A 27,399-nucleotide genomic window follows, 5' to 3' on the forward strand; every position below is an offset into this window, starting at 1 on the left:
ATCATAGACCTTCTTCATCAAGTTTGACTTGGGGTTAAACCGCAACAACCAACCCCATTGCACCCACCACTGTCCCTATTAGAACTTACCTTATCAATCTTGTTGCCTACGAGCATCTTGACCAGGTCGTGTTTAGTGGCAAAGGTCTCCAATTCATTCAGCCAGGCATCAAGCTTGCTGAATGACTGTTTACTGCACACATCATAAACTGAAACAAAAATAAGGAGAAACTGTAGAGTTCAATAAGTTAGCAATAGACAGAACCAGCCCACAGTTGTGGTTTTATAATAATAATAATAATAATAATAATAATGATAATAATAATCCTTTCTACTGAAGGCACAAGGCCTGAAATTTTGCAGGGAGGGGACTAGTTGATTACACTAACTCCAGTGTTTAACTGGTACTCAATAATCGGCCCTGAAAGGATAAAAGGCAAAGTCAACCTTAGCGGAATTTGAACCCAGAACATGAAGACAGACAAAATACTGCTAAGTACTTTGCCCAGTGTACTAATGATTCTGCCAGCTCACTGTCTATAATAATAATAATAATAATAATAATAATAATAACAACAACATTAATAATAATAATAATGGTGTGACAATAGTAAATAAACCATAAGATATAACTGTCAAACCAAGACAGAATACTCTATGTAATCATTCACTCTAAAAGAAATAGCAACCAAATCTCCTCCTTAATACACTGCTATTTTAAACTTATGGCATTCAGATGACTCTCTCAAATGTAAGGTTTATTTATTCACATTTAAAAAAAAATTAATATGTTATTGCAAAGCTTCAAGATTTTGATGATGTAATTGTTTATTTATTGAATGATATTGTTGGGCAAGTGTGAGAGGATACATCTGGTCAGTTTAAACATTAAACAGCTGATTGGTAAAACTGATAAGTCATTTTTAGCATGTATTACTGAGTTCAATTCCTAACAAGGAGATATATGCCTTTGATACTCTGCCATATCCAGGGAAAGATATGTAACATCTGTTAACACTGCAAGAGCTAGAGATAAAAACATACCCAGTGGAGTGCAGAGATTAGTGGGGAAACAAACTGTATGGAGTAGATTTAGTTGACTTTTATTTACCCTTGAGATTATCAGAATTGTATCTAGTTAAAAGAATACAGTGAGTTTTGAATATTAGGAGAGGATTGACACCTTTTATACAAACTGGTATTAATTTTATCAACCTGTGAAGGATAAAAAAAGCAAAGTTGATATCACCAGAAGTTGAATACAGAATGTAAAAGGTCATAATGAAATATCACTAGATATTTTGTCAGAGACTCTACCAATTATAATATTGGCCAATGCAATAATGCCAAAGTTAAGAAAAGAATGAATATCAATAAATTAAATTTAAAAAAAAAAAAAAGGAGAAAGTGTGCAAATATCTTACCAAGAATAACACCTTGTGCACCTCTGTAATAGCTTGGAGTTAAAGTGCGAAATCTTTCTTGACCAGCAGTGTCCTGTAAATATCACCAGGCACAGAATGGATACAATGGTTCGATAAGGAATAACTGGGAAACATTGGACAGGTATAAATAAATTCATGTAATACAGAAGTTTGAGTCACCAACCACAAATACTATACTGATTATGCCTACAATCCATTTGATCACACATATAAACTGCAGTGACAAGTTTAATCAATCACGGACACTTTAACACACCAGCTTACCACCTTACATAAAGATTCCCTCTTTTTTTCTTTTGTCCGACCTAGGTAAATGAAAATTATGCATACAGAACAAATCAGCTTTAACATTAAATTTCGTGCCACTTAGAAGTCTGTCTACATATATATTTGCTATTTCTGTATAATGCCAAGTTTATAAATTAGTAATGCGAGAATTAACACTGACAGAATTATTGTACAGCAATACATCTGATGACAGTCCTACCCTGAATTTTGCCAAGAGGCTGTGTAAATCACTTTCATTTATGCTGAATCAGGTATAAAGCTACAGTAATCCACTTTATATCAATACTCTGGATTTTGTTTGTCTTAACCTCTGTAAACAAGGCTTCTAAAAACTTGTTTTGTAGGAATGAGTTCCAAGATTTGATGTATTTCTATGAGTGCTTTACAACCTATTTCATTCTTTTAACAAAATTGAGCAAAGGCATGTCCATGAAGTGTGTTATAGAGTTACTGTTTAGACTCAGCTCAATACTGGTGAAGTAACCCTATGATCAGTAGCAGCTCAACCATGATCATCTTGGTCTTACCTCATGTATTTTGTTTCTAGGACTACACTAGTCAAAGTGTCCCACCTTTCAAGAGATTAGGTTGTAATTTAAGGGAAAGTTGAACTATGTTCTTTTCTGGGCCTCTTCTATTTTAATTGTTTGTTCATTTTCATATCCACTATACAATGATAGTAATGGAATTAAAAGTAGTATCATACTTTTAGCTCCCATTCAGTTAAAATCCATAAGAATCGAATTCAGAACTATGATCTTAAAAAATTCATCAATTTTACACTGCTCCCTCTACCTGCAGCAAGGTGAGTTGGATCATTAAGAATTGAACATGATAGCCATTGGTACACTATAGGACTAGTAAGAGGACACAAGTCACTGACCCCACCTCACCGCCCTAGCCTCTTGGCTACTATCCAATCCCTTAACAGCTTGTCATCCACAGCTATCTTACTACAACTATACTGGCCTTAGCTCCCCTCAATTTGAACCTCTATACTTCTGGCCTTCACTCTCCTCAATCTGAAACTTCTATACTTCCCATTTAAACACCCTCATTTCATTCAAATCTTATACATTATATGAAAATACTAAGTTCCACAGAATTGCATCCTTTTGGAACTTCCACACCATCCATGTCTTATCCAACACATTCAAACCTACAACAATTCATATTAAATAATCTACACTGACCTCATTCAGTTTTCCCCCTTAGATTTCTTAGGGTAATCTAAGAAGGCATTAAATTAAGCTTTGCTCTTCATATTAACAAACAAAAATCATCTGATATAAATTTACCAGTTCTCATATTACAAAATTAACAATAGATATGCATGCTTGAGAAACATAAGTAGGAGAAATAGCAAAATAGCAAACTGCACTACTAGAAGGAAAGCCAGCATTAGTTTCTTACTCACCCAGATGGCAAGCTTTGCTTTATTTCCATCCACTGCCAAAGTCTTAACTTTGAAGTCAACACCTGTCAAAATATGTTATTCTAGTCAGTCAAAATATCAACAGGTACAGAAGAAAGAGACTATTCAGTTAGTCTGTCTATTTGTTGATGTGTGTGTGTGTGTGTGTGTGTGTGTGTGTGTGTGTGTGTGTGTGTGTGTGTGTGATTTTTAAAGTTCATTTTCCATGTTGGCATTGAACATGTGTGTGTGTGTGTATATGTGTGTGTGTGTGTGTGTGTGTGTGTGTGTGTGTGTGTGTGTGTGCATACATACATACACACAATCATACTTATACAAATAGGTGCATGCTTGTGTGTGTGTGTGTGTGTGTCTTTATAGGTGAACACAGTGTAAACTAGAAGAGTGCTCAATACAGAAGTTATATCATATTTACTGGAAGCTAAAAGCTTCATGGACTGTTATTCTTGCTTCCATTTTAAAGATGATAATGATGAACAGAACAAGGAAAGAAACCATACATAAGCAAGAAAAAAGGCATGCACACAATTACATTGTACATAAAACATTAAAAATGCAAACTGCTCAAGGAAATTAACAACGAAATATAAAGTGTTTAATGCAGCTGGTAATGAATCATATGATAAAGCTCATCAGCATTGTTTTACATCAGTTTTCCATTGGACAGGTCATGTCAGTTCAAGTCAGCTCCTATTTAGAGTTACTGCATTTCTAGAGAAATTAGAAGACCATGTCATGTTCATATGTTTCATTTTTAGTTTGTTTTCTATGGCTATAAAAGTACATTTCATTTCAAACTTGATTTACAAATATATATATACGAGATCTGATAACAAGTATTCGGACTGTTGCCATAGTTACAAAGCTAAAGCATGCAGAGTGAAGCAGCTTAGCACATACTGACCTTGAACTCTGTTGTACCTGCACACTAAGTTTTAACATTCTAGCTCACTTCCCCTGTTTACAGCAGTGCTTGGAAAGAAGGTGTGTAGCATGTGATCATCACATTGACCATGACAGAGAAAGTTGCCATGGTGGTACCTACTCAGAGGCCTACGCAAAGTTGTAGAAAGTGTATGGAGAGGAGTGCATGAGCTGCACACAAGTGTTTGAGTGGTTCAGACGTTTCCAAGATGGCCAAAAAATGTTGATATTGGCGAATGTTCTGGGAGACCCGCAACCAGCATAAGTGAGAAAAACATCGCAGATGTGTGTGCAGCTGTGACGGGAACTTGTCGAATCACCATACATGAGTTATCAGAGAATGTGCAGATTAGTTACGGTTCATTTCAGACCATTATCACTAAAGATTTGGGTATGAGACATGTGTCTGCCAAGTTTGTGCCAAAACTGTTTCCAGCTCACCAAATGGACACTGAGGTTTCAGTTGCACAAGATCTCCTTGATTGTGTCAAGAACAATGAAAATTTTTTGAAATCTTTGTGCAGGCCTCTGAGTAGGTATCACCAAGCTTTTGACAAAATCTGATGCAGATTCTCTACTCAACTTTGTCTGTCATGGTCAATGCGATGATCACACACCACACACTTTCCTTCCGAGCACTGTTGTAAACAGCGGAAGTGAGCTAGAATGTTAAAAGTTAGTGCGCACGCACAGCAGAGTGCAAAGTCAATCTGTTCCAAGTGGCTTAATTCTCCATGCTTTAGCTTCGTTACTATAGCAACAGACCAGATACTTATTGATCAGACCACATATATTTAGCATGGTTTATATATATATATATATATATATGTATATATATAAATATATAATTATATTAAAGGGTGTGGATAAACCCCACCAACACGCTAGAAATAGACACACCCTTTAATATATTATATATTATATATTAGTATAAATTGTTACCCATATGGTTTTATTACATGCTGGTCACTTAATAAAATCATTAAAATGGTTTTATCTTTAATTTTGTATAAATACATATTTTTACTCCTGATCAAATTACATTCACTGTGATATTATTTTGATCGTAAAAGCACGTGGTTGAGATATAAAAAAATTAGATTTATCTAGTGTATATGTGTATGTATATAATCATGCAGATATATGTTGTTCATATGGGTATGTATAAATATTTGCATTTATATACTACGGGCATATTGTACTGATGACAACAAGTGGTATCACAACCCTTAACCAGAAATTGATCTACAATTAATCACTTTTAAAAAATGTTATTCATTTATTCATCTGCCTGGTTACAACCTGTGCTAACGGAGTGTAAATGCGGTTTTTAGAGCCATTTGGCATCTATTTCTAATATATAATTATATATTAGTATAAATTGTTATCTGTACGACGGTTTTATTAAACGATGGTCACTTGATAAGATCATTAAAATGGTTTTATCCTTAATTTTCTGTGTGTGTATATATATATATATATATATATATATATATATATATATATATATACACACAGCCCTCACCGTTTGTTTTTACTGTCCTGTTCTTGTTAACACTTTCACCCTCCGCAAATAATCCCAAATTTTATTTAATTTGCTTTGCGGGAAGGACTGTTTCAACAAAGTCGCGTATTGTACTTGCCTTCGAAACGCAGAGTAGATAAAACCGGGACAAATGACAAAAGAGTATACTCTTTATGTTGCATGTCTCGTTCTCTGTTTGTTTTTTTCGTAGTTCAATAAAAGTTCATTTTCTATGTTTTCATTTTTATGTTTTCGTTTCTCATTGTGTTTAACGTTTTTTTGATGTCCTGTACCCATATATGCATGCATGTATACATATAGATGTAGGTATGTACATATATGTATGGATATATGCATACATTTAAATATTATTCATATTATTATATATATATATATATATATATATATATATATATATATATATATACACAGAGAGAGGGAGGAGGGGCAGACAAAACAAATGTATAGTTCAAAACATCACTACACACAGTTCAATAGCGTGGTTTATTCTAAAATACGAAATCCTTAAAATAACATAACATAAATTTGTATTGTTATGTAACCACTCCATTTCATCAGGTGATATTCTGCCAAATATTTTGGCAAAATATGAGGGAAGAGATATCTATAACAGAATGAAACAAGAATTTTCAACAAAGAGTGGAGATATTAAACTCAGTGACTAATCAAAGCAACACAATTCCAAAAGCAACTAAAGTAATGTATGCTTATCCTGGAGGAGAGTGCTCAAATGGCCATATTCAATTCATGTGTTGGAATTTACAGCTAAGAGAGATCTACAACTATTTAATCTGCATGGACCACTATACTGACCAGCTGAATCACCTGGAATATTTTCTTTCAGAATAATTTGTTTAGGAAAAGACATTGTGATGCTTCTAAGTTAATTTGCCAAGATCTGATTGATCCCCTCTGTATTACTATTATATATATATATATATATATATATATATATATATATATATATATATTATATATATATATATATATATTATATATATATAAAATACATACACACACACACACACACACAGGCTTATATATTTTACAAGACATGTCACGGGACTATGGTTAACTAGGTATATTTCATTTTGGCATAGCTTTTATTGCTGGATGCCCTTTCTAATACCAATCATCTTATAGAGTGCACTAGGTGCAATTTCTCATAACACCATTACTAGACAAGTTGTCTTGTTTTTAGCAAAAGTGTCTTCCCAACTTTATGGTGTCTCATTCACCAGCCACTTCATAGAGTGTACTGTTTGCCTTGTATTGTGATACCACCACTGCAAAACAAAACAGCCTTCTCTAAATGAAGTTGTGGCTGTTCATTCAAAGTATACATGACCAAGAGAGTAAATCAAAGAAAAAAAATATGTATATGAATGTGATTTGTTAGACAGAGTGAAATTTTGAAAGTGTGGACCATAAAAACTTGTGAATAAAGTATGCATTCAATTAGATTGTAAAGCAATTAAACTGTAAACGAAATATAACAATGCAAAATCATGTAAGAAAGTTATGTATATGCATATATTTCTATATATGAAGCGCTATTTTGTCGCTAGCAGAACAGAAAAGCAACATCATTGTCATTATTGAACAGCAGCTTTTCCATGTTTGCATGGGTTGGATGGTGTTTATTTCAGGCAGATTTTTCTATGACCAGATGCTTTTCCTGTCACTAGCCCTCACCTGCTTCCAAGCAAGGTAATATTGGAAATAAAAGACACTGAATATTGGAAATAAAAGACACCGCTTGTGTAACAGTGACACTCATTTCCACCTTTAAATGAGGTCAAGACAAGGACACACACACACACATATACAACATGCTTCTTTCAGTTTCTGTCTACCAAATCCACTCACACAGCTTTGGTCATCCCAGTCCACGGCTATCATAGAAGACACTTGACCAAGGCGCCACGTAATGGGACTGAACCTAAAACTAAGTGGTTGGGAACCAAACTTCTTACCCTACACCCACACCTGCACCTAAAAAAAGGCAAAGGTTTGATAGTGTACAGCAAAATCAAATAAATACATTATAGTTTTATCAATAAGACAGCTTATTATGGTACTTGGTGGAGGGATTTACATCAAAGTTCAAATTTTAAGTTCAAGTCATAAGAACACTGGGATTGAATGAGCAGCTTTTCACATAGACATGGCTGACAACAAAGCTTCAACCTGGAACTTCTATGGCAATAGAAATGGGCTCAATCCAAGACTGACAAATTGATATTGAATGTATGCTACTTTTTCTCGAAGCAAATATATTTCTGAAAAGCAGTTACAAATTTTCTTTCTGGCTGACGAAAAGCCAATCTGATAAATCCAAGTTTGGAAATTACGTTCAGTCAATCTAATGCTAAATTTCAGTCTTGAACCATCACTCAAATATTACCTTAGTGCTATACAATAATAATTTTGCCTGGTAATTATGATCACGAAGGCAATTTTCCATGATGACATTATATCTTTTAACTTGTAAAGGAATAAGCAAAGTCTTTACATGCAGAATAGTTCACTTTAATATGATTTCAGTTGAAGATTTTATGGTACTTTGTGATTTATTTGAAAATGATAAGAGATCAAGCCAAGAAACTCTTTTGCTATGTTAGATTTCACATTTAAGCTGAACACAGGGTTATATCACAGAATTTTACATCTCCTGTTTCTGCACTTCAAGGTATTAGATCCTGGTGGATATTGTATCTTCTCAAAGAATTCTTTGTTTTTGAGGGCTGTGTTATAATAGTGAGAGACACTTATGAATGTGGATTTATCTGCAAGTAAAGACGATATACACACAGACTAATGCTAGAGACTAAATTATACAAAATTCTAAGTGTATAGTTAGAACTCTTATTTCTATAACAATTTGTTATTAAGCATATTCTGTAGTTTAAGCTAATTTGTATAAAGATCCAGGCTGATGTCTAAAAACATTGGCATTATTAAAATTAGCGCCTTCAGTAATACATAATCTTAATTCACTAAATAGCTTTATTAGTTTCTTTTTAAATGTTTCTAGGCCGTGTCTATTGATATATCTCAAAATGAATAATCCATCATCTTTATAAATACCTCTAACAGTAAGAAATTTTTTATGTCTGCTCTTTTGCCTGAGATCCCATTGCATCTTTTGTGTACCCTAGAACTTGCAGCCCAATTTAGTTTGTCTATTAGAATGGTTTCTTTTATAAAGCTAACACCCTGAATTAAGCCAGCAATGTTAAAACTTTCTATAATCCTTTATTTTAAACTCATGGCACTTCAGGCCGAGGAGAATTATTTGCAAAACAAAAAAAGGCATCACTTACCTATAGTGGAAGCTTGTTCTGGATCAAATGTATCATCAGTAAAACGTAGTAACAGACTGAAAGAGAAGAAAAATTGTGGTTAGGAGAGAAATATTATAAATATGATCTTACAAAATTTAAGTGACTGTCTGTATGTGTCAGAAGTATAACACACATCAGCAGATCATCTAAGCAAAAGAAAGGAAGATTTGTAGTAAACTAGATAATTATGATACAGAACATCTGAAGTGGATGTGTCAAAGTGTCATACTTAAAGGTATAACATGACTGGTGAAACAGAAAACATGTAGTGATCAATAAACAATAATTATAATTTTGCAGAACAGTTAAATCTACAATACTGTACCAACATTAAAAGCAGAGCAATTTTCATTGACTGGAAATGAACATAATTGTATGACAGAACAATTAGGAAGAAATGAGTTGAATATAGTTTTACAAGTGTGGAACTCAAATATGAAAAGAAACTAAGTAAAGATCTATTGAGAAAGAGTTTACATATTAGAAACATTGGTTAGTGGATTCAAATGTGTAGTGATAATGATTGAAAGGAAATAACCAGATTAGATTTTGGTTAGTTAACACTGACAAATAAGTTGAAATAAAACACAGTCAACTGAAGACAGATCTGTCTAACATATACCAGTTTCAAAAGTGAACTTTAAGACAATGAATGGAAAATAGAAAATTTAAAAAAGATAAATGTTGGAAAAAATATGAGATTATTTTGAATACAATTATTTAGAGAAAATACCATCAGTTTTAGTTTTAATACATTGCAGAAGTTAAAATAAACTGTCTACTACCAATGTTTACTTAAAATTTGGCAGGATTACACTAAAATATAGGTACACAAAGAAGAGCAAAAATCAGCTAACTCAAAACAAACTGCCATACAGTTATGTACACAGTTCCAAAATATTTTCACAAAATCAAAACATTTGCAGGATAATCAAAGTTATTGTAAATGATCACCACCTTATCTTCTTATTTTATATTTCATCTTTCTCTATTCACAAAAAGAAAAAGAAAATCACTGGTATGATTTATAAAGAACCAGATCTTATGTCACACAGGAGCACTCCGTCAGTTATGACGTTGAGGGTCCCAGCTGATACGATCAACGGAACAGCTTGCTCATGAAATTAACGTGAAAGTGGCAGAGCAATCCACAGACACGTGTACCCTTAACGTAATTCTCAGAGAGATTCAGCGTGACATAGGGTATGACAAGGCTGGCCCTTTGAAATACAGGTACTACTCATTTTTGTCAGCTGAGTAGACTGGAGCAACGTGAAATAAAGTGTCTTGCTGAAGGACACAACGCATCACCAGGAATTGAACTCACGACCTTACAATCGTGAGTTGAAAGCCCCTAACCACTAAGCTCCGCGCCTTCACTATGTCACACACAAATGCTTTCTTTTCTTTGAAACTTTAATGAAGGAAAATTGTAGATCTTGACAGCAATACAAATGCCAACAGTGTCAGGCATAAGGATCTGATAAAATATTTGCCAATGTGCTGCATGCATTACTAATAATCTAGATTTAAAATTTCCTGATAGAACCAACCAACACAGCACTGACAAAATTCTGTACCATCCTCATCCTATCAGTAAAGTTCAGTCATTTCTCTCGCACTTGTCCTTCTTCTTTACATTAATGGCTTAGTAAATGCCAACTCTCACTTCATGTACACCTATATGGATGACATGGCACTTCAACCCTTTCTCTTGTTCAACATCTCTATATAAAAATACACAAATTACTGAATAGAGATCTATATATATATATATATATATATATATATATTTTTTTTACCATGTGAAATACGATGAAAAAAATATGAGAAAGATATGGTATATGATTTTTTTCTGTGCAGGGGTTCCTTGAGACATGTAATTTATTTTAAGGGTTACGCAAGGGTAAAAAGGTTGAGAAACACTGGTATAAAGAGTTTAGACTCTTACACCTCTAGTCACTGACATGTGAGTAGTTTAGAGTGCTATCTTTTAAACAAGAATACTGACAAACCTAAAACAAGAATATAATGTGATAGCATAGACCACATCCAAAATTGAAATCACAACAAACAAAAGTAATTTATACAATAACTAACAAAGGACATATTTTTAGATGAAAGAAAGGGGAAAAAAACCATCAATCTATCATTTGATGAAAGTGCATGTCTTATGAGCTTTTGTTCTGAAACAGCTTAGAGATATTTTGGAACCAGTTTCCAATCACATTATAGTACCTACAAAAGATGTATAATGAGCTAAAAGTTAGATATAATGGCTCAAAATTCATTGTCATATTCAAATATTAGTGTTGATAACATATGTATGAGTACATGCGTAGGCATGGAAATCTGAGCAGGGTGAGTGAGTGAGTGAGCGAGCGTGCGTGCGTGCGTGCGTAACTGTATGTCTGTGTGAGTGGATGTTCAGCAAAGGAATAATTAGATTAACAAAATGTTGTGTACAACATGGGAGAGAGGGGCAGGAGGAGAAATCACTCTACAATCTTTCAGAATTTGTTTTTCATGAGAGATTTATTGTTTGGCAACTCTACAATTCTCAAATACAGTGTAATTATTGGATGAAGAGCTAAGCATTAATTGTTTGAAAAAATATCATCAAAGACAATGAGTCTAAAATATTAAAGGTATTGGTCAATATATGGAAAATCATTTCTATTGATATGTAATATCTAGCAGTCAATTCTCAAATTCATTGAGCTTAGAGAAAACAATGTTAAGATTGCAAAACAACTGTATGATCAAGCAGGTTAAACTGTGATGAAATCTTCCTTCGAAGAAACATCAATTTCTGGGTGTTACCATACAAACAAACACATACACACATGTACAGTTGTTACAGTGATAGTTGGTATGAAAAGCATCATGTAAGTGAATATGTTGACTATGCTGAATACCACAAACATATATAGGGATGGCACCTTGCTGTACTCAAGAAGACCCATCCTCCACAGCAGAAGTGTTAATGCCACTTCGCCTGTTGAAGAGGACTTGTCTGCAAGAGCCCTGTGCTGGTGCCACGTAGAAATCACCTGTGTTAGTGCCACTTAATAGCACCTAGCGCACTCTATAAAGTGGTTGGCATTAGGAAGGCCACCCAACTGTAGAAACCAGGCCAAATCAGACTCAAACCAGGTGCAGCTGTCTTGTTTGCCAGCTCTAATCAAACCATCAAACTATTGCCAGACACTACATGATGATTATATATATATATGAATGACATTGTATAGAATTATCATCATATTGATTTGAATCACCACAGTATTAATGATTTACAAAGGAGATTCAATTCAACATAAACACATTCAGACATAATCAATTCTACTTAATTGCAGAGGCTCACTGACTGAAATTCTTATGCAATTAAGTAGAGTATACACTTAACCGAATTTGCAAGGATGCGATAAAAACAGGATTTCAAAACATTGTTAGTCATAAGGTTTTGTGGCCATGTTACACATGTATGAATTATACAACAAAATATTTTTTCTTTAATTGTAACACATTTAATGTATTTATAACTGACTAATTTTCCTCCAAGTCGAAGCTATGTTTTTTGCAGTGATGTTATATTTTGACATGACAATCATATTCAATTACCCAAGCCAAACCAGATTCATATGTTTCAACAATGTTTTTCACACATTCTAAATAATTCTATAACAACTAGGGTTACATGGATTAAAATTTCAATTGGACCAATTATAGATTAATTACAGAGGCATCAAGCTGTTAGATCAGGTTATGAAAGTTACAGAGAGGGTCATAGCCCAACTAATTAGGGAGCGAATCAATTTAGATGAGATGCAGTTTGGGTTCGTGCCAGGTAAAAGGACCACTGATGCCATATTTCTAGTGAGACAGCTGCAGGAGAAATACCTAGCCAAGGATAAACCTCTGTACCTGGCCTTCGTTGACATGGAGAAAGCCTTTGACAGGGTCCCCCAATCCCTTATCTAGTGGTCAATGAGGAAACTTGGGATAGAAGAATGGTTAGTGAGAGCTGTGCGAGCCATGTACAGAGATGCTGCCAGTAAGGTGAGGGTTGGAAATGAGTACAGTAATGAATTCCGGGTAGAGGTAGGGGTCCACCAAGGTTCCGTCCTCAGCCCCCTCCTATTTATCATAGTCCTCCAGGCGATCACAAAGGTATTCAAGACAGGTTGCCCCTGGGAGCTCCTCTATGCTGATGACCTTACACTAATTGCGCAGTCACTATCAGAACTAGAGGAGAAGTTTCAGGTGTGGAAGCAAGGACTAGAATCGAAGGGCCTTAGAGTCAACCTAGCAAAAACCAAAATCCTAATAAGTAGGAAGGTAGATAAAACACAAACCCCTTCAGGTGGATGGCCCTGCTCAGTATGTAGAAAAGGAGTAGGTAGCAACTCTATAAGATGTACCCGGTGCAAGCTATGGACACATAAGAGGTGCAGCAATATCAAAGGCAAATTAACCACGGAGTTAGTTTTTGTATGTGGCAGATGTTCAGGTGCAATAAACACTGTAAACAAACAGGAAACAACTTCTATCTCATTCCAGGGAGAAAAACTAGAGGTAGTCGATAGCTTCCGCTATCTGGGTGACCAAGTTAGTAGTGGGGGTGGGTGCGCTGAAAGTGTAGCTGCTAGAATAAGAATAGCCTGGGCAAAGTTTAGAGAGCTCTTACCCCTGCTGGCGACAAAGAGACTCTCACTCAGAGTAAAAGGCAGACTGTATGACGCATGTGTACGAACAGCCATGCGACATGGCAGTGAAACATGGGCTGTGACTGCTGAGGACATGCGTAAGCTCGCAAGGAATGAAGCCAGTATGCTCCGCTGGATGTGTAATGTCAGTGTGCATACCCGTCAGAGTGTAAGTATCTTGAGAGAAAAGCTGAACATAAGAAGCATCAGTTGTGGTGTGCAAGAGAGACGATTGCGCTGGTATGGACATGTGGTGAGAATGGATGAGGATAGCTGCGTGAAAAAGTGCCACACCCTAACAGTTGAGGGAACCCATGGAAGAGGTAGGCCCAGGAAGACCTGGGCTGAGGTGGTGAGGCAAGACCTTCGAACATTGGGCCTCACCGAGGCGATAACCACCGACCGAGACCTTTGGAAATGTGCTGTGCGTGAGAAGACCCGGCAAGCCAAGTGAGATCGTTGCCAGTGCCCCTGGATTGGTTCTTGTGCAGGTGGCACATGGGATGCACCATTTTGAGCGTGGCCATTGCCAGTACCGCCTGACTGGCCTTCATAGGATTTTCGAGCAAGATCGTTGCCAGTGCCCCTGGACTGGCTCTTGTGCGGGTGGCACATAAAAGACACCATTTTGAGCATGGCCGTTGCCAGTACCGCCTGACTGGCCTTCGTGCGGGTGACACGTAAAAGCACCCACTAAACTCTCTGAGTGGTTGGCGTTAGGAAGGGCATCCAGCTGTAGAAACTCTGCCAAATTAGATTGGAGCCTGGTGTTGCCATCCGGTTTCACCAGTCCTCAGTCAAATCGTCCAACCCATGCTAGCATGGAAAGCGGACGTTAAACGATGATGATGATCGTCAGTAATTAAAACAAAATAATGTCCATTTAGCACTTGATTCAAAATTAACTTTCTCTTTTACAAATTTTATTGACAACAAAATTTTTTTTTTATTGAATAATTTTATTTCCCAATTAAAAGTAACATAAAAAATTACACCAGAATCTGAACTTCAATAATCTTTAATTTATTGAACTCGCAAGAATAACTTAACTCATTTGACATCAGCTGTTTGTAAACATGAAACACTGGTGAACTGTCACTTAACTCATGAAAGTGAAAGTTTCTATAATCTATTTAGTTATATCATATCAAAGAAATGTTCAATTTCATGTTACATTTCACCAAGTTTATACTTCAAAAACATCTTATGTGACTAACCAAAATTTTATTTAGACTTTATTCTAAATGGTTGTGCTTTCAAAAGTTATAAAATTAACTGAATTATGTAATTAAATAAAATCATATATATATATATATATATATATATATATATATCATCATTGTTTAACATCCACCTTCCATGCTGGCATGGGTTGGACAGTTTGACAAGAGCCAGCCAGACAGGAGCCTGCACCAGACTTCTGTCCGTTTTGGCAGAATTTTTATGGCTGGATGCCCTTCCTAACACCAAACACTCAGCAGGGTGGACTGAGTACTTTTTATGTGACACAAGCACAGGCAAGGTCAGTTATGGCAAAGTTTTTACAGCTGGATGCCCTTCCAAATGTCAAACACTTTACAGTGTGGACTGGATGCTTTTATGTGGCATCAGCACTGGCAAACAGATCCTTTGAGAGGGGAGGGAGTATTGAAGGAGGCGATCTTGTACCAGATGATGAAAGGTTATAGTGAGACAGAGACAGAAACAGGTGTCTTACTGTAGTACATGGCTACCCAGCCAGAGAGAGAGAGAGAGAGAGAGAGTGATGAGAATTGAAGACAGAAACAGGTGTACTGTTGTAAAGGAGATACATGATTACCCAGCCTAAGGGAAGAGCAGGAGGAGAGAGAGAGAAAGAGTGGAAGAGAACAAGAGAGTGATGGAAGAACAGGCAGTAAAAGGAGACTGATTAGAGAAAAGAAAGAAAGAGAAAGGATAGGATAGTAGAGAAAGAGAAAGGAGACTTGCAAAAATCAGAGCAACAGAGTAGAAGGGTGACAGAAAAAGGGAGGGCTAAATACGAAAAGAGAAGTAAATAAAATAGAAATGAAGAAAGAAAAGAGTTATAGGATTTTCTTTTCTTTTTCTTTTTTTTTTTTTTGCTTTTGTGTTCAGAGAGCAATGATACTTTTTTTTTCAGGGCCTCTGAGATTGATGGGAAATTATACCCAACCAGAGACCTGGTCTGAATTCTTACAAAAGAAATGAGTTGAGAAAACTCAGGGACCAGGTGGTGATATTAAACTGGGTGACAGATTAAGTCTTCTATGAGAAGGAATACAAAGTAGAGATAATAAGAAAAGAAAATAATAAAGAGGGAATGAAAGAATGGAGAAAGAGTGAGAACATATGATACAGAGACTATATGACAAAAATGTATGAAGACAAGGAAAAGAAAGCTGAAAGAAGGGAATAGGTAGCAGAGTAAGATTCCTCAAAACCATAATTCTTGAAAGGGTATGTCAAACATGTACGTACTTTTATATCATATGAAGAGTTATTTGTGCACATGCTTAACCACATACATATACACACACACACACACACATATATATACACACACACACACACACATATACATGCACACACACGTATGTATGTATATATCATCATTGTTTTAACATCCACTTTTTAACGCTTGGTATTTGTTGAGGTAGATTTTCTATAGCTGGTTGCCCTTCCTGTCATCAATCCTCACCTGTTTCCAAGCAAGGTAATATTTCCTCTTCGCCTGGTATGTTTTTCATGGAAGATTAGAAATAAAGGGCACTGCTGGTGTGATGGCAACTCTTGTTTTGATATCACTGGTGTGATATCAAAACAAGGAGATACACACATGTACACACATGCACAGATATGAATGACAGGCTAATTTCAATTTCCATGAACTAAATCTACTCACAAGACATTGCTAAGCCTAGGATAGAGTAGAAGACTTGAGCCAACAGTGCCATGCAGGGGTGACTGAATGCAAATTTATATGGTTTAGAAGTAAACTTCTAAACCATACAGTCATGTCTGCATGTGTGTGTGTGAAGGGGAGACGTGTATATATATCCATCCATCTCCTCTCACTATCCTTGGGGATGGTTATGGGAGTAGAGCCCTCAGGCATGTCCTGCATAGAGTCCTATCAGAAGCAACTGTCATTAGATTTTCCATCAGGATTCCCAAGTGCAACCAAATAAGTCTGTGGCTATGATATATATGATACAATATATATATATATATATATATATATATATATTACATACATACATACATACATACATACATACATGTGTGTGTGTTTATACACACATATCAGTGTATGCATGTGAGGTTGAACACATTCACAAATAGCAATTATAAACCCCACAGAAAACCCAATTAAAGCATGTATATCGACTGTCTTAATATTAAGAACCTTGTTAAGCATATAATGCAGTACCCAAAGTGACATTAATAGCAACTCCAAAAAAGATTTAAAAAAAAACAATTTTACACCCAATGAGGTACAACCCATGAACAACAAAATCACAAAACACTAAACTATATCATCAATTGGTTTAATTTTCATTTTATCCTCAACATGAACTCTAAGAAAGCTAAAACTACAAATTTGAAAGAATAGCATTGTTTTGCTTGAAGCATTGCGGTACAGAAGTAAAATAACAAATAATGAAGGAGAGATTCTAACAATCAAAGGGAAAGTTGAGTAACCTTCATATATTAGGCACAAATGCACCTCATCAGAAGTTTCGACTTTCCCTTTCGCATTGTTAGAAACTTTCCTTTATTATTTATAAATTTGATTTCCCTTTTTTTTATCCCCCTCACTAACAAACTGCACCAGCTATTCAAGTCTCAAAATACCAGGGTGAACTTTGTTTTATGCCATTGGTAACGTTTTGATAAGTAGTAACCATGCCCAAACCACAACGTGCGGCTAGTAAGCACACATTCAGTGTTTCTTCGCATTTAAATAAACAACCTTATGCCTCAGTACAAAAACAATGACAGGGGAGATAACCACCACGATACTCGTTCATTGTTGACTGAGCTGATTTGATTACTTTCCTTACTAAAGGTCCATTTCATTACAGAGTCCCTAACATAAGTGTGTGTATGAGGGACTCTTTGCAAACCATTATATGACCAACAAATCCACCTTTAAATATGCAAGTAAGAGGAATGCAAAATTATCAAGCTACAGAGGTATAAAGGGAAGCATACAAAGTTTAAATCTTATGGTCCACAATAATACATTACCAGAGCTTTCAGCAATCCCTGTATTAAGGAAAAATTCCAAATATTAACTAAAGCAATGCGTATTCTAAATATAGGAACAGAGTTATTAACTCTGTAGGTGCCATCATGCAAATAAGTTTCAACCCTGCAATTGTAATAAAGCCTTCAAATCAGTTTAATTTGCCAAATAGAAGCTGTCAACACACCAAAAGTTCAACTGACAACCTGGATAAAGCTATTCAGGAGCCTGTATCATGTTGTTCTCTTTCTGCCATAGCACCTCATTCTACTAGAGTGCTCAACAGCAACCATTTTCATCTCAGGAATGCATAAAGACATGAAATTCTGTGTACTGAAATGTGAAGTAGCCTAAGCTACTTAGCCATGACAGAACGTTGACCAAAGACCATTCAATTTTTTTTCTCCGTGTTTTTATCCGTATTCTTTCTGTTGAAGAGCGTAGCTCGAAACATTAAAGACTTTCTGTATTCCCGAGCGTCAAACTAATACATCCTTTTGTTGTTTACACCACCTGTGCTCGTCTGTTGTTTTTTTTTTTCGTACATTCTCCCATTTATATATATATATATATATATATATATGCATAAATTTATTCTTTCCTACACACTGACTTCACTAAGAAATATTTGGTAGTACCTGCGACTAACATCAGTTAACGTCTGCTTTCTATGCAGGCATGGGTTGGATGATTTAACAGGAGCTGGTAAGGATGGGACCCACACCGAGCTCCATTGTCTGTTCTGGCATGGTTTCTACAGCTGGATGCCCTTCTTAATGACAAGCACTTTACAGAGTGTACTGGGTGCTTTTTACATAGCACCATCACCAGTGCTTTCTATGTGGCACCACCAAAGGTGCTTTTTACAGGGCACCATTACAAGTACGTTTTCCATAGTACCAGCACTGGTATCAATTATGCTGTTGTGGACAGGTCTTCCTGAGTACAGCAAGGCATCAGATGTTTCCGCCCTTTATCGTCTCCTTCATAACATACAGTGTCTTCAGTACTTCATCCCATGTCTTCCTGGGCCTCCTTCTTCCAGGAGTTCCATCCACTTTAAGTGATTGGCACTTCAGTACACAAAGTTCTTCAAGGCTGTGCCCCAGCATAGCCACAATCTAAGACATGGCTGTGAAGTAAGAAGTTTGCTTCCTGACCACATGGTTCCCGGTTCAGTTCCACTGCCTGTGGGGCACCTTAGGCAAGTGTCTCCTACCATATCTTCAGACCAACCAAAGCCTTGAGTGGATTTGGTAGATGGAAACTGAAAGAAGCCTGTCATATATAGATATATGTATATATCTATGTGTATGTCTCTGTTTGTCCCCATAACTGCTTGACAATCAGTGGTGGTGTGCTTATGTCTCCCATAACTTAGCAGTTCAGCAAAAGCGACTAATAGAATAAGTACTAGGCTTCAAAAAAATAAGTCCTAGGGTCGATTTGTTTGAATAAATTCCTTCAAGGTGGTGCTCCAGCATGGCCACAGTCAAATGACTGAAACAAGTAAAAGAGAAAAGATATATATATATGTATATAATTAAAATGAATCACCTGAGTAATTAAACATTCCACCCAAGTGACACAGATTCCAAAAGAAAGCACAAACACATGCCAAAAGCATACACTGACACCTACACAGATAAATGTGTTTTGTGTGTCAGTTTATACACACAGTTTCTTTAGTATTTTAGGTCAGATATATATTATGATGGACATATTTAATCAAACACTCCTGTTAAAATTTAAACAAAAATGTAAATGATGTTATAGGCTTAATGTACAAGATGTGATATAGTCATACATGAAAAAACAATTACCTTAGGCTCACACAGTAAGTAGAACTACAACAAAATATTCAACTAAAACATAGTAAAAACACATTATGGTTAGATGTGATTCTCAATATATGGTGTCTAGTCAAAACAGTTGAATATATCAGCACAGTATATATATATATTGGTTAAGAGTGCTGAAATCAATGTTATTGCAATCAATGTTTACTATAGCAGGTCTCAGGTGTAAGTCAGCCTTGCTTTTCATCCTTGCATGAACAAATAAAATAAGTAAACAGCAATTTAAGTAAAAGGCATCAAGTACACTAGTCCCACAAATCTAGGAGGACTTGCAAAGATTGTGGACCCTCTTCTTCCCCCTCTAAATATTTTACTAAAATAAACCAAGTTGTAAAAATAAAAACATGTCCATGACCTAAGAGACTTCAAATGGCTTCAGGGTATTAAACAAAGGTAATAAATGTAGTTAGTCATTCAAGATGATCAGGTACTCATTCTTCCCAAAATCTAAATGAAATAGAGTTGAGAATTGAGTTAACTACCCAGACACACAGTTAAATAATGCCATCAAAGGATTTTAACACAACACTAATGCATGTCCGTCACTTTATTTCAGAAATCAACTGTGGTTAAACAAGAGTGGGATGGGCTCTATCAGGTCTAAAATGACAGAGCTTAGCAACAAGAAGCTGGAATTTGCTGATTTTATGTTCATGGTGGAAGAGGGAAAATATTTCTGGCAAGTTTATTGCTTAAAACAGAAGTATTTATTGTATTTTGGTAGCTGCCATTCCTTCCTGGAGGCCATACAATACATTCTGCTTTCAAAGTCATTGGACTTAGACACAAAAGAGAGTTCTAGGGGGCCTGGACAGGACACTGTAGTATTTGAATGACAATAGGTCTCAAATGAGAGGAGTAGCAGTGCTATTGTCAAGTGACTTTCATCAGTGACTTTGTTCCTTTTGTGCCAGTAATCACAAAAGGAACAAAAGCCTATGAAATTTGTGCTTACCTTGAATTATCAAGTTTTTGGACCTAAGTTAGTATCTTCAAACTGTTTACAAACATGAGAGTCAGTCTATTTTAAAGTTAAACTGTTTGGTCATCTTGCTAAAAATTTATTGCAGAGGGAATATTTCCTTCCAACATAAATTGCACCATGGACTCAGTTTCTATAAGCTCAAGGATTAAAAAAACATACATATTGATACCAAAACTGTTTCTCAAACTGTAACACATTTTTACTGTGTGAAAAAAAAAAATGCTTGAGTCTATGGCATAAGCTGGCAGCTGTTGCAAGCAGTCATACTTGTAAATCAATAGACGCTGTTGTGGATCACAAGTAGTTCACTATCCTGTAGATAATTTAGATTCATTGGAACCTTCATGCCTATTGCAACATACACTTCAGCACAAATATCAAAAGATCCCAAATAATACAACTGCATAATTCATATCAGCTTATATTAAGAAACTAATGTCATATGTTATAAAGCCTATTAATTTCACTGAACATACCAAAAGAGATGATATGATTATACTGAGAATGCCATCTATAAACGGACCAGCTACACAAACTGAAAGCAATATCATAGATAGAGAAATGAAGGATATGAAAGCAGAGAAAGTTTCACTATGGGTAGATTAACCCATAAACTGCTGGGATTTTGCTGTATGTAACACGAACTGCTGAGCCTATTTTGGGTAAAGTTATACTGCCAATCAACATTGATCTATCACTCGAAAAAAATACTCAGTGTTTCTTAACACCTTCTGTGATTGACTACACTGTTTCTGGGGTGAAAGGGTATCATGTGCATACATTATACGTCATCAAACTTAGGTTAGATCATACCCTACTTCTGTGGCCACGCACGTGGCCGGTCGCACTGGCCACGCATGTGGCCTATCGCAGTTTATGGGTTAAAGTGTCTGACAGAGTAGGGCATGCACTACTCAACTACAATGTTAATGAAATAGTATATACCATGCAAGGGCAATTAAGATGCACTAGAAAGAGAAAATTACAGTGGCATCAAGTTGATGGACCAGATTATGAAAGTTACTATGCCACAGCACAACTGATTAGGAAAAGAATTAGCCTAGAATGAGATGAAGCTTGACTTTGTGTCAAGAGATAGTATTGATCCAAGTGAGACAGCTACAAAGGAAGTGCTTAGCTAAAAGTAAGCTGCTGTACGCAACACTTGCTAATCTGGAGAAGGTCTTTGGCAAGGTTTTACACTCTGAAATTTGGTAGCCATGAAGGAAACAAGATAATTGGCTTGTGAAGACCAGCTGTTCTAGGGTACCTCTATATATGCTGATACCCTTGTTCTTAATTTCAATCTATAGTAGAGTAAGAGAGGCAATTCCTGATGTGAAAAGAATTTCTTGAATTGAGAGGCCACAAATTAAACTCAGTAAAGACTGCAGCTTTAGTAAGTAGAAAAGATAAAATGGCTGTACTTAATACACAGAAAAAGAGTAAGTAGAAATTCCATAAGGTATACCCAGTGTTGAAACTATAGAGACACAAAAGATGAAGTAGAATCACAAGCATGCTAAAAGAGGAAGTAGACTTTGTATGCACCAAATGCTAAGGATCATTAAGCACTCAGAACATGCATGAGCTAGACCTTCTCAAAATCCCTTAAGGCTTCCTAAAAGTAATTGTTACTTTCTGTTACCTAAGTGAACTAATTAGCAGTGAAGGTAGGTGCTTCAAAAGCATTATAAATAGAGCAAGAACAGATTAGAGAAGGTCCAGAGAGCTATTACCTCAGCTAGTAATAAAGGGATTCTCTCCCAGAGTGAAGAGCAGATTGTCTGGTGATTGCACATGAAGTGCAATGCTGTATGGTAGCAAGATGTGAGCCCTAAATACAAAAGATTTTTGTGAAGAAAGAAATTAAACAAACATGCGTGTGTAACGTTAAAATTCATAAACACTATAGTACAAATTAGTTGAGAGAAAAGCTGGGTAAAAATGGTAATTAGATGTGGTGTGCCAAAATGAAGACTGCACTGGTATGGGCGTGTAATATATATGGACAAAGATAGTTGTATAAAGAAGTGCAGGGTGCACCAAGTGGATGGAGGGAGACCTAGGAAGACAAGGGATGAAGTGATGAAGACTGATCTTAGTATGCTAAGCCTGAGATTTAACTATCTGGGAATGGGCAACATGAGGTAGAGAAGAACAGTGCAAGCATACAAAACAAACATTAATTTACTGGTACTGATAGAGGCTGGGTGATATGATATATCTGTATTTGGGTCTCTCACACAATATGCCCTTAAGTTTGTACAGGCATCGTATAATCTACCTTTCACTTTGAGAGAGAGGCCCTTCATTACCAACAGAAGTAGTAACTCTCTGAACTTTGCCCAGCCTGTTCTTATTCTAGCAATTATTCTTTCGAAACAATCACCCCAACTTCTAACCTGGTTACCTAAGTAACTGTCTACTACTTCTAGGGCTCCCCCTGACATATGAGGGAGTCTATTCTTTATGTATTCCTGGTGTTTAATGTACCTGCACATCTGCCACAGGTAAAGACTACCTTCTCCATTAGTTGCCCAGTAATACTGCTGCACCTCTTATGTGTCCATAGCTTGCATTGGGTACACCTTATAGAGTTTCTTCCAACACCAGGAAGGCAGTAACTCCAAATATAAACTAACTTTGGCAATGACAACCCATCCAACCAGTAAGCAAAGTGGATATAAAAGGATTTGGCCTGCAAGTGCCACATGAAAGCACCTGTGCTGGCAGTATGTAAAAAGCTCCTGTACCAGCATCACGTAATAGCACCCATGCCAGCACCACATTATAGCACAAATGCCAGTGCCACATAACAGCACCTGTGCTGGTTTCAAGTAAAAAGCACCCAGCACACTCTGTGAAGTGGTCAGTGTTAGGAAGGGCATCCAGCCATAGAAACCAGACCAAATCAGACTGAAATCTGGTGCAGCTCTCCTGCTTGCCAGCTCTGGTCATATTGTCAAACTCATGCCAGCATGAAAAACAGATGTATGATGATGATGATGATGATGATGATGATTATATGTGTGCGACACTATGATATTTAAAGCTTTCTCATAACATACACATTGATTAGATTTGCTTGGGCCATGCTGAAAACAACTTAGCAGGAAATTGCAGCTTCCACATATAGGCATATAACAATAAGAAAACAATGTGTAAAACTTTATACATAACAACTCCTTCAGATAAGATTTTTCAGCAGATTAACTTCTAAGAAAAACTCTGTGAAAAATACTATGAAAAAATCCTTGTGATACATTTCAAAACTAGTGATTAGTGAATCAAAATGTGTTTAGCATGTGATAAACTGGTTTTATCTCTGGGTGTGGCTTATGATTGATGATATAAATAGCACATACTATCTGTTGCCTGTCTCAAACTAAGTGAATGTTGTTCATTGTAGAAGTTGTGTTTTGTAGTTAAATTTGGATTCTGTCATTGCATATTTTGAAGGTAATGAGACTTGGCTCATGCTAGTTATAAGTCAACAAGAGGTCAACTCAGGGTTTATGTTGTGCACTAGTACACATACAGAGACACACATACATTATGTATGTCTCTATATATATATAGGCATCCACATATCTGCATGTATTCATATATATATTCTAACACAGACATATATTCATAAACATATACAAAATTATATAAAATGAGCTAAGTGAAATAAATGGGAGAATGGCATGAATTTGGATGAGTTAAAGGGTGCTCTGTACTTGCCATTGGCGCTTTTCAGTTGTTAGACTTTACTCATTCTTGCAATTATGTAAATGGTACTAGCCAAATATTATTCCTGCCTTTTTTTTTTTTTCTCCATATGTAAAAGTCTTCGTAACTGATTAACAAGATTTTAATAGAGTATACTACAATGATGAGGTCTAATAAACTGAAATATGTCCACAGCTACCCCTTGCCTGCATACAAACACCAGACTTTTAGATCAGTTCAAATATGTGAGGGACATTTCACCAGCACAAAGACCATATTTGCTGCTAATTTGCCAAGGAGAACTTTTCGCACTTTTGGCAATAAGTATTGAAAACCACCAACAGTTATTTCAAGGCATCCTCTCTTGACAAAATAGTGAATGCATTTCTATCTCCTTGACTATCATCAGCACTGTGTACTGCAAGAGAGACAACTCTGAAATGACTTTGAGAAACATTTGTTTCCTTGTAGTAAAAGAGCATCAAAACATAAGCTGATCACAAATGACACTGGCCCCAGCCAAATAAAATATTACATTGGGTGCGTGAAAGCAGTATTGTGAATAAACAAATATTTAGATGCGCCATGTTGAAGCACAAACACCAACCCACTGGGGTAATGTTGCAATCATCACGATCAGCAAGGAACAACATGTAGAAGACAGCGAGACACTGTGCAAACGACTACTGGTTACAACTATGCAAAGATATCCAACAGTCATCTAACACACGTAACATTCACACAATGTATGAGGGCATCTAGAAAGCCATTGGCCTAACCCAGAGCAAGATATCTCCACTCAAAGTTATAAGAGGAAATCATCAAGGGCAAAAGAGAAGGGTTGGAGAGCTGGATGGAATATTATTTCAAACTCTACACCAAAGAAAATAACATCCAGGGCAGCACACTAGACACTGTGGAATACCTACCCATCATAGAGGAGCTGGATGCACTGTCAACTGCTGAAGAACCAAGAAGAGCCATTGATGGTTTGCTCGCTGGAAAGGCACCAGGATCAGACAGCATCCCACCAGAGGTTGTTACGTGTGCAAAGGGAGTTCTACTCAGCTGCTTGTTGAAACTACTGTGTCAGTGCTAGGTAGAGGGAACAGTCTCACAAGACATGAGAGACTGCAACATTGTCACCCAATATAAAGGGGACAGAAGCAACTACAATAGCTACCGAGGTATCTTGCTGCTAAGCATCATCGGGAAGGTCTTTACCCATGTGGTCCTAAACAGACTATAGAAAATTGTGGAGAGGGTATACTCTAAATTTCAGTGTAGTTTCAGGTCAGAATGCTCTACTATCATCATGATCTCTCTTCGACAGCTATAGAAGTGTTGAGAGCCATGGTAACCACTCTACATCACCTTCAGTGACCTCATGAAGGTTTTTGAGCTAGTAGAGACAGCCTGTTCCAAATCCTTGCCAAGATTGGCCATCCTCCAAGACTTCTCAGAATAATCCAATTGTTTCATATAGATATGAAAAGTGTCGTTGAATTTGATTGCTCTTCTTCTGAGGCGTTCAATATATGGAGTGGTGTGAAGCAGGGCTGTATGCTTGTCCACAGCCTATTTGGTGTCTTTTTCACAGTCATGCTGAAACACACATTTGGAACATCAACTGATGGTGTCTATCTCTACACCAGATCAGACAGGAAACTGTTTAATCTGTCAAGACTAAAAGCAAAATCCAGGTTTTGTCAGGAACTCAAACAAATGCTTTCCAGATGATGCAGCACTGACAACACATGAGAGGAGCAAATGCAGCACCTTGTGGACAAACTCTCAAGGGCCTACCAAGAATTCAGCCTGACCATTAGTCTAAAGAAAACCAATGTGCCAAGTACCCCACAACCATCACCAACTACAAGCTGAAGATAGTCTACAAATTCAGCCAACTCAGCTCTGTCATCACTAATAATCTCTCTTTGGACTCCACGATCAACAGGCAATTTGGACAAGCATCCTCCACATTTGCCAGGCCGACGAAGAGTAAACCAACTAAAACACCAAGATTATTGTCTGCAAGGCATGCATCCTCAGCACACTACATTACAGCAGTGAGACATGGAACCTCTACTACAGACAAGAGCAGTGTCTCAACATCTTTCACCTTCATAGCCTGAGACAGATTTTGGATATCAAATGGACCGACCGAGTCATCAACACTGAAGTTCTCAACCGTGCCAAGATACTCAGCATATTCACCCTGCTCCAATAGCGCTACCTGTGCTGGCTCAGTCATGTATATCATATGCCTGGGAGTATGCCAAAAGAAGCCCTGTATGGGAAATTGGCCAGCAGCACAAGAGCATGAGGACAACCTCGTCTTCGTTTCAAGGATGTCTGTAAGAGAGATATGAAATCAATAGATCTGGATCCTGAGATGGGAAGAAGTCCCTGATGATCACCCACTGGAGACAAGTACAATGCAAGGGTATGGAGCAAGAGGAAGAGAAACTGAAACTTGCCACCAAAGAAAAGCACACTCAAAGAAAGGAAGCCACAGTAGTGTCAGTGGAGAGCATCTTCAAAAACAGTCACTGCATACAAAACTGCCACACCTGTGTGGGCCTGTAGTCACAGCAGATGATGTACTGCCATCAGTAGCGGACACAAAATTCTCCAGACACAGATCCATAGTCTTTCAAGACCAACAGATGTAGATATTAGCAATCTGTATATCATACTTAAAGCACACACACACACACATATATATTCTTTTATATGTTTTAGCCCTGAAGCTGTGGCCATGCTGGGGAACTACCAGTATACTGTTGAAAGACTTCTAAACTGTGGTACATGTCTTGAGATATCAGCTCTTATAGACATATAGTGTTAAAAAATACCAAAATATATCAGCAGCAGACGAAATTAGTCCAGCAATGCT

General features: G+C 36.7%; 1 protein-coding gene across 2 annotated transcripts in view; it reads right to left on the bottom strand.

Annotated features, from left to right (window-relative positions):
* LOC106874542 (ras-related protein Rab-18) overlaps positions 1–27,399 on the bottom strand; it is a 49,819-nt gene that overhangs the window by 16,377 nt on the left and 6,043 nt on the right. For both annotated transcript variants that reach the window (XM_014922310.3, XM_014922309.3), the window contains exons 2-5: positions 8,964–9,019; positions 3,150–3,211; positions 1,424–1,496; positions 90–208 (exon numbers count right to left, since the gene is read on the bottom strand). In XM_014922310.3, the coding sequence (XP_014777796.1) occupies positions 90–208; positions 1,424–1,496; positions 3,150–3,211; positions 8,964–9,019 (310 nt within the window). The remainder of the gene's footprint in view (positions 1–89; positions 209–1,423; positions 1,497–3,149; positions 3,212–8,963; positions 9,020–27,399) is intronic.

Source organism: Octopus bimaculoides, chromosome 10 (genome assembly GCF_046866305.1).
Source record: "Octopus bimaculoides isolate indiv1 chromosome 10, ASM4686630v1, whole genome shotgun sequence".
NCBI lineage: Eukaryota > Metazoa > Mollusca > Cephalopoda > Octopoda > Octopodidae > Octopus > Octopus bimaculoides.